This window comes from Rhododendron vialii, chromosome 9a (assembly GCF_030253575.1).
Source record: "Rhododendron vialii isolate Sample 1 chromosome 9a, ASM3025357v1".
Taxonomy (NCBI): Eukaryota; Viridiplantae; Streptophyta; class Magnoliopsida; order Ericales; family Ericaceae; genus Rhododendron; species Rhododendron vialii.
This window is the reverse complement of record NC_080565.1, coordinates 33,833,351-33,842,450: the sequence shown is the minus strand read 5'-3', so window position 1 is coordinate 33,842,450 and position 9,100 is coordinate 33,833,351. Positions and strand designations below refer to the sequence as shown.

The 9,100-nt window shown below is 36.7% G+C and overlaps 1 protein-coding gene across 1 annotated transcript; it reads right to left on the bottom strand.

The window, feature by feature from the left end:
* Positions 1–942: 942 nt before the first annotated feature.
* LOC131300657 (RING-H2 finger protein ATL8-like) lies at positions 943–6,647 on the bottom strand. Its single transcript, XM_058326592.1, has 4 exons — positions 6,477–6,647; positions 5,994–6,440; positions 4,017–4,114; positions 943–1,610 (listed from the first exon to the last, which is right to left on the bottom strand). The coding sequence occupies exons 2-4, from the start codon at positions 6,150–6,152 to the stop codon at positions 1,232–1,234; spliced, it is 636 nt and encodes a 211-aa protein (XP_058182575.1). The 5' UTR covers positions 6,153–6,440; positions 6,477–6,647; the 3' UTR covers positions 943–1,231.
* Between the last annotated feature and the right edge of the window lie 2,453 nt (positions 6,648–9,100).

Here is a 9,100-nt window from a genome sequence, read left to right as displayed (position 1 = left end):
TAGGTACTACAGTAGTTTCTTTTGGTACTAATATACGATAACAATAGAACAATAGTTTTTTTTATTTTTTTACGAACAAAATCAACCCAGTTATATAAATGCGAAAATAAAGTACAACAAAAATAACTAAACAAAATACTATAACAACAAAATAAAACAAAAATAAAGAAAAGATGCGTCAAACCCATTAGTCACACTAGTGAAAGTGAGTGGAGCAAGATCTGCAACCACTTTGAGCTAGACCCGCGACTAACTTGAAATTGTTCGCACTGCAAGTTAAAGGACCATTTCTGAACGACAGAATGGAAATATGTAGTGATTAGACATGCAATAATTATGTTTTTTTATATAGTTGGAATTTCCTAAAGGAACCAAAAAAGGAGGACGAGGGAGGAATTTATTTTGATAATAGAAAGATAAGAGTAGATCAATATAGTGTTTTTTGGTCTTTGTGTTGCCATTGCTTATTTCTTGCGTTTATAAGTGAGATGAATCTTTTCTAAACGAAATTTTCTTACAACAAATCACCATGTAAACTACACGAACTCTAACTTATTACTCCCTGCTAACCCCCCGATGTATAACAAAATAGAAAAAAACTACACGAACTTAATATATATTGTAGTGTCATATTTTTCTTCATATATATAGAATACAGACCGTGCTTTTGAACCTACACCGAATTACAAGGTGTTTTAAAAGTTCAATCTAAGGAGATAGACAAAGATCCAATTTTGTGCCCCCTTCATAATTTACTGACAAAAGATGGTTTTTGTGCCCCAAATGAGGTTCTGATCACAGATTCATACCTCGCATCCTCTTTTGTAAGCCAAATGTAGCTACTATGTGTGGAAGCACGTCTCCCTGCCTGCCTGCCTCTGTGTGTGTGTGTGTGTGTGTGTGTGAGAGAGAGAGAGAGAGAGAGAGAGAGAGAACGAGCCCTGAAGAACAAAAACAGCTGCCCAGGTTTTACAATTGAACTAGCAAAACTGCTTAAAAACCAGCTCTCTAAAATAGGAAAAGAGTGATAGGGAGGGAAAATGTGAAAGAAGAAGAAGAAGAAGAAGAGGGGAAAAGGAGGAAAATAAATCGGTATGTTAATATGTACAGCAGGCCACAAGGAAAAAAGAATCAACTTCTGGTACAAAATCAGTTCCAACTTTTCAGATTCACCCATTTCCCAATTCCATATCTTGAAGCACGGATTCCAGGAACTGGAACCGTTATGATTTTAAGTATCAGATGGGCTCTCCACATGTTTGTTTCCCGAATCTTTTACGGTTCGGCTACCCTCAATCAAGATGGAGACGGTCTCTCCAGCCGCTACCCCTCCTCTCTCCTGGATGGGTCCAACCCTCTGGCCAGTCGACAAACAGTGACACGAATTTGCGCCGAGGGATACAGTGTCATATTGGAATCGGACAGCTGAGCTGAACATTGGTTGCATTTGCTTCTTCTCAGGTAACTCGCGAAGTGAAATTCTACACACGGGGCATGTTGAGTGCTGCTGCAGCCATTTGTCTATGCATGTCGCGTGGAAGGAGTGGCCGCAGTAAGGAAGGACACGCAGTATGTCTTCCTTGTGATATTCAGCAAGGCAAACCGTGCATCTGACAGGGGGGAAAAAAATAATTAAGAATTTTCGTTAGAGCACAAATAGAGCAACATTAGACAGATTAGTAATATCATTGATGAGAAAATCGGGTCCTATATCTGTCAAATACTGAGACTGCAAACCATGGAAATCAGATAACTATATCATACTAGACAGTGAAGACACGATTCAACAAATCATATGGCCACGGGCAGATAAGAAACATCTATCCTTCTAAACTTTCGAGTTCAACTCAATTTAGAGGACTTCTGCAAAGAATGATATACATTACTTACCTCAAAAAAGAGAAGGAAAAAGTATGACATCATCTCTAGGTGCAACCTATACATACATCTCGTCATAAAAGCAGCCTCTAATCTATTATTAAGAGAAACAAAAAAACCACCCAATGAACCATCACCTAGACGTACTCACAAGGAAGCTTCAAAAAAAGGAACCTCCCATCGCGTGCAATCAGATAGTGTCAAGAGAAGGGCTGTCTGTAGCTGGCATGCAAAAGAGAAAAGCAACTTTTTCCAAGGACCTCAAACTTCTAAATGAATCTAATTGGAGAGAAACTTCCTACGCTAAAGAAGCAAAAAGTGAACATCTTCCAGAGGGGCAATGAGGGAATTTTTCCTAATCTTCACCAACAGGTTCAAATATTCTGTAAAGGATGGCCAGAAGACTTTCATACACCAAGCCCTTATGCAGAAATTTTTACAAGGGAATCAAAGAAGAGTTGAGAGAAACATCATTCCTTCCAACAGGAAAAGATTCGCAGCAGAAAGAACAAAAAATATTTATGTGGATTGTAGGTCATTGTCTAGAGGCATTGGCATGTGGTGCCCCAACTCATCTCTCCACCACATATTTGTGCGGTGCTCACCACAAAGTGTTGTGTTGAGAGAGGACTGCAGTACCAAGTGACAATGCCTTGGGGCACTGAATAATCACTCATTTATATGACATGTGCATGAACATAAGAGTGGGAAAGAAGTAAAGCCAACGCTATTTACAGAATAGCTGCTCCCTGAGAGTCCAAGTCTCACAGTCGTCATTGAATGAAGAATTTGTCCAAGTAAAATCATATGGGGTATGTCGAGATATTATTTGGAAGAAAGAAAATAGATCTATTTTCTACATGATAAACTGCCATAACAAAAGGTCATCACACTACACACCAACACAACTTGTCAACATAAAACTATACACCAAAAATAAACGGATATGATATTCCATACAATATCGTCTTCACAACTCAACGTAATTCTATAAACAATAGTTTTCAATTTTTGGCTTGGCAATTTTATTTTTCACCACGTTTTTTATCCCCTTGATTATTTTCTCTGTCACACCTCAAATAGACAGCTTGATTTCTCCAAGATTTGCAGTCATACTGTTTCTCTTGAACAATAACAACGAATTTTAAAGCGAAAAAAATGACAAGAAGTAATGAACACCTTTGATGATGATGCACTTGTAGGTAATGACTAATGCCTATGGATCTGTGTTTGTGTGTGTATAGTATTCCAAGGAGGAATAATAAAATGGATAGAGATTGGCTTGGGAATGATCTTGTCCAGCCGAATATAAAGGTTGATGGGACGTGAAGCAGTGGATTGCATGCCTCTGAAGTGCTATTGGGTTTTGCAAAGCTAGTGCATAGCACGTGTCACTTACTTATTGGTTCCCTGTGCTAAATTTGTCTGGACCATTTACAAGTTCGAGAATAGAGAAGAAGTCATGCGCGAATTTTTGAAGAACTTTGACAGGAACCACCAATCCGTGAACCAGCTTGCGGTTCGTCGGCCTGATACCACGAATCATGTGAGCCTGCATAATACCTTTCCCAGACCCTATTGTAATCGGGAGCCCAGGGCAGTGAACAAGATTGTTCTGTTTCTCTTTTTTTCTTTTTTTGGGAAAATGCATGTTCAAATTGTTCATAGTTGATGACAATATACTGTCTATTTGATGTTTTTCAGAAGGTAAAGGCAAGTACATTATTCGTATTATGTTCTTGCAACAACTCGACAGAACTAGAAAACAAAATATTCGATTGGCCCGGGCATGCATCCATACCAACAACATAGTGGAGATAAGGCCCATGCATGTTTTAACAGGTTCCCACAAGCCTATGTCCCTAGTCCACCATCATCAGATTCCTTAAAGACTAAAGATATTGAAGGTGAAAATTACAGAACATTTAGTTCATCCATCACACCACTCTCTGCATCACCTAGTAATGACCAGGATATATTATATTGAAATGACCATATATTGCTGTGTGCATATGAAACATCTTATTTGAAGCCATTTATGCCTTAGAAAAACCGGCTTCAAGGAACGAAACTGATAGTTACATTAAACACAAACCAGGTAAAGCCAGTTAAAAAGAAATATGAGAAGACAAACTTACTGAGCATCTTCTGAAGAATAAAAATATGTATCATTGTACTTCTGCATAGGAAAGTTGGCTATGACAAGAGGCTCAAGGCCATGTAAACCCCGTTCCAACTGCCAGAAAAGTAAACAATCACTTGAGTTAGACCACAAAAAATCAGCAAAAATGCTATAGATGGTAAAGGAAAGAGGACAGTTTGTCTAATGCAACAGCAAAATGTTAAGACAAACTGATGTCACATTCAGATAAAAACAGCGAGAACAAACCAGTTCAATTGAAAATGAAAGACAAATTTGAAATTCTCAGTAAAGCAAAAAGACTACAGTAAATGGTTTTTTCCAGGCTTTCAGGCTTACAAATGGAACCTAAGAAAATAGACCAATAAACAGATCTCCAGAGGTTTTAATCATTTTTCGAAAGTCAGCCGCAAAATTACTCATGAGTCGTGACAGTCGCAACTTACTGAATTGTGCCAAAGCCATCTTGTACCTTTACCAATCACACTATTACAACGTTTGAACCGTCTCCTAAAGATTTCAATCACGAGTATGGCTATGTGCCAAAGAATGCCTTTGCCATATCTTGGGCCAGATTTTGGCAAAAGATTTCTCAAAGCATTAGGGTGCATGTTTTGTTTGAGGCAAGAGCTTATTATCTATTTCACACACTCACAAATTCAGAAAAAGACAAGTATAGTTGGAATATTTTCTTCTTATACTTCAAATTTCTAGGTTACACGGGTATCTATAGGGATCAAAAAAATGTAACTCATCACCCCTAGTTAACATGCACTACACCCATGATCTCCACTTGCATAAATAACAAGGACTCTTCCACTCACCGAACCGACCTCCCACTCTTCCACTACTTCAAAATAAACACACCACTCATAACTTCACTCCCACTAGTAATACTAAAACCATAAAGTAAAATACAACTCCCAAAGTGAAAGTACTAAGAAAGACACAAAGTCTGCTTATTCCAACACCATTTTGGAACTCTTGCTAAAATTTTACTTCGGCAAGAGAATTGACAAGCCATTGAAGATGTTCTAAGCCGAAGCATGAAAGCTGTTTAAGAGATTATGTTTGAGATACAAAATCAGGTAGAGAGGAAACTTTATATTTTTCTATCTGAAAAATAAAATCCCGTTACCAAAACTAGGAACTAAATGGAAAATTATATGAAACTATGGAAAACTAAAAGAAACTAAATGGAATCAACAAGAATAAGGAAAGACAAAGCATAATACGACCAGGTTTAAAAGTCCAAAACTTATGTTCTCTACTAACTACTTTGCAAAATAAAAGAAAATTTTTCAAAGCATAACAAAAATAGAGGTTGCCAGAACAGCTAGGCCTGAAAGACACAACATATATCAGATGCAATCACTAACCAACACTCCAATTATGTATAATTAAGAAAACAAAAATGAACAAAGATTAAAAAGTTAACGAGAGAGAAAAAAAATTACACTTAGGGCCTGTCCGGGAAACGGGATGAGCTTCAGATTGGACTATAGATCGAAGTGACCGACTATTGGGTGTTTGGTTAATAAACTTACCACCCGGATTAAACATGCATCGGAATATATAATCCCATAAAGTAGGGATCGTACAATGCCCTATGCCATTATCAAACCGATCACACAACTGAATAATCAGGTGAGATTATATATCCGGTAAGATTATACATGCCTTAACCCAAAAAGGGGTTCGGCCAAGTGTACATGAGAAGACAAATAAGTGTTGGACGGTTGGACCTCCCTGAGGTCGCACGTTTGAATTGGGCAACCATTCCAACCTTGGGGTCACTGGATGGTTTGCCCGGTTGTTACCTAGAATTATTCGAGGTGCCGTGAGGACATCCGGTCATCAAAAATTCTATATGCCTTCACTATTACTTGCTCCAAGCAAACAAACCCATAAAGTAATTCAGGAAAACTTTGGTAATCAAGTAGTGATAAATCAGGACATGAAGGAGAGAGCTTACTAAAGCAAGATCAGATCTAGGAGAAACCGATAAGGAGCGTCTGGAAGCACTGACTAGAATGCGAGCCCAAATGAGCCTGGTGCACACGAAGACGATGAACATCGTACTCACCGTAAACCCTATCACCGTCATCACCAAGTTGATTCCCGTCGACATCATTTTATTATTATTAAGGCTTCGCTCCAATTCTTTATTACTCTTGAGAGAACCTCTCTGACTGATCGAATACCCCTCGGTAGTACCTCTACTACAAAACCAAGAAACAGATTACCATTTCCAAAAGATAAATCATCGATTTCAGCGAAAAAACAACAGACCAAGGCCCAAAGCTTCACTCTTTAACTACTCAACGTAATGGCAAGCTCCCGCTATCACCATTTCTTGTTCAATTGGCTCTGTTTTATCTCCAAGTAGAGAGAGAAAATCTACCAATCTGTCGCTCTCTCTCTCTCTCTCTCGGCGTGTATACGTAAATATATACACTGCTCTCTCTCTCTCTCTCTCTCACTCTCTAATCTGGGTTTTATGATGTGGGAAATTTGTAGAGTGTAGATTCTGTAAAGAGAGATTCCCGCAGGAAATGGGCAAGAGTCAAGAGGCAGAGACAAATATTCCAGAAAGAGAGGAGGGAGAGAGAGAGGGTCTTACCGTCTTAGATTATGTAGAGAGAGAGAGAGAGAGAGAGAGAGAGAGAGAGAGATTAGTGGTTAAAAAGGGCTAATTTCACTGCTATCCCATAAATTAATCGAATTTTGATTCATTCATCCCTGGCTTTTTCCCCCAATGGTCCCCAAAGTATAGCGAAATGTTAATTTGATTCTCGATGTACAAATTGAATCTTCTGCATTCCAAAGTTTAAAATCTATGTTTAAATTAGCCGACACTTCTTTCATCTTACTTATTTTTCTTCTTTTACCTTTATACTATCCCAAGTCACTTATTTATTGTCCATTAATTAGCCATTAACTCTCACTTACACGTATATTTTTTACATCCCGCGCATCGCACGAGGTTACGAGACTTCTAGTTTTAGAAACAAAGTATAAAAATAACCCACTTTAAAGTAGTCACAGAGATCATCCCAAGAAATTGTTACTTCGAGCCATGAGCCTTGTTCTCTTCCCTTTTCAAAAAGAATTTTTTAAAAAATTTCCCCTAGATTCCCCATACTTTCAACATTTTTCTCTTTATCTCTCTCCACTTATTACCCCTACTATTTTTCAAAAAACTTTTCAAAACACAAACTAAACAAAGCAGAATCAAATCCTAATGGGCCTGGTTAGCTGTAACTAATACTCCGTAGTACTTTAATTTGTACGTTGGATCCCTCACTCTTTTACTAGTTGAAGTCCCACTTACTTTAGAGTAACCTCTTGGAGTAATACTTATCCACTTAAATATTGCGGAGGCAATTATTGTTGGATCCAATTCACTCTTTTGCTTTACAGTCATGAATCATGTTTTAATACTAATCATATTTTGACTCTTCGAGCCTTCCATCAACCTTTTACTTTATGCAAAGTGAACCAGAGGAATCATCTTCCCTTCTTGGTGGATGAGCAGTCCTTTTTATCATTATGGGTATCACGTTCTCATTTCCAACTTTCTCTTCTTTATTTTTGTTCACTTGGAACCAAAACAAAAGTCTCGAAAAAAATGAAGATCCTGTTCATTTTGGGTTTTGAGGGAGATTTTTAAGAGTAATGAGTGGAGAGAAATGGATAGAGAAAATTTATTAGGGGCCATGCGCAAGAATTTTGAGACCTCCAAACAAACAAGTCCGAAGATTTTGGGATTTAAACCTCTGACCTACACCAATATGTTCAACTTTCAAGATTCGTGACTTAAGAAGAAAGAGGAATTAAATAGGGCAAATTTTCATAGTCGTCCTTCTAGTTTTACAATTGTCTCAATTTCGTCTCACCAGTTTCAATTGCAATCAAATAAACCATGTAGTTTGTTTTATGTTCTAAATTGGTAAAATCGTTAACACCGTTAATGAAACTAACGGAAAAATTGGTTTTAGTTTCAGGCTCTTTTAGGATGCCCATTGAAAAGCCTTAGAGCCAAAAATCTATTATGATCCTTTAAGATAAAATGATCAAAAAAATAAGATCTTGACACTGGTTCAAACAGATTGAAAATTGAAAAACTTAATTTTTTAACTATTTTTTTAATATATAAAAGGTGTAAAAATCCATTATGACATTTAGAGATAAAATAATCAGAAAAAAAGATTTTTACACCGGTTCAAACAAATTAAAAATTGGAAGGAGTATGATTTTATGGAAGGAGGATGATTTTAAGATAAAACGCAAGCACTTGCCAATTTTTATGGAAAGATGATGATTTCTGCGCTCCAATTTTTGCAGGAGGCGCTCCTCTCTTTTTCTCCATTAGGGCAAAGTTACTAAATTACCCTCTTCTTCAGGCACGGCTAGCCCCAATACGGCATCATTCCGGACTGTTTATATATTAAAAAATATGATTAAAAAATATAAGTGCTCGAATTATCAATCCGGTTGAACGGATGCGAATATCTTATTTTTTTGATTATTTTATCCTAAAAGGTCGTAATGAACTTTTGGCTCAAAAGCCTTTCAATGAGCACTCTAAGACTTCTTATTTAGTTTCAAAACTCTCTTAGGGTATTCATTAAAAAGTCTTAAAGCCAAAAATCCATTAGGATCATTTAAGATAAAATTATCAGAAAAATAAGATCTTGACACCGGTTCAAACGGATCGAAAATTGAAACACTTATTTTTTACACCATTTATATATTAAAAAAATATATTTAAAAAATTAATTATTGAAATTTTCAATCTGCTTGAACCGGTGTCAAGATCTTATTTATAGAGAAGTTCGGCTAAATAAGCCACTTGGCTTATTTTTGTCCTTATTCAATTTTTTTTTGCATTTGTAAGTTTTTTGTCAATTTTTTTTGGGATTATTGCTTCTTCATGACAAAAGGAATCTAAAAAGTAAAAAATTACGATCGAAATCTAATTTTTTTTTAATAAAGACAAAAAAATTGGCTTATTTTTGTCTTTATTCAAAAAAATTAGGCTTCAAACGTAATTTTTTACTTTTACATTCTTTTCGTCAT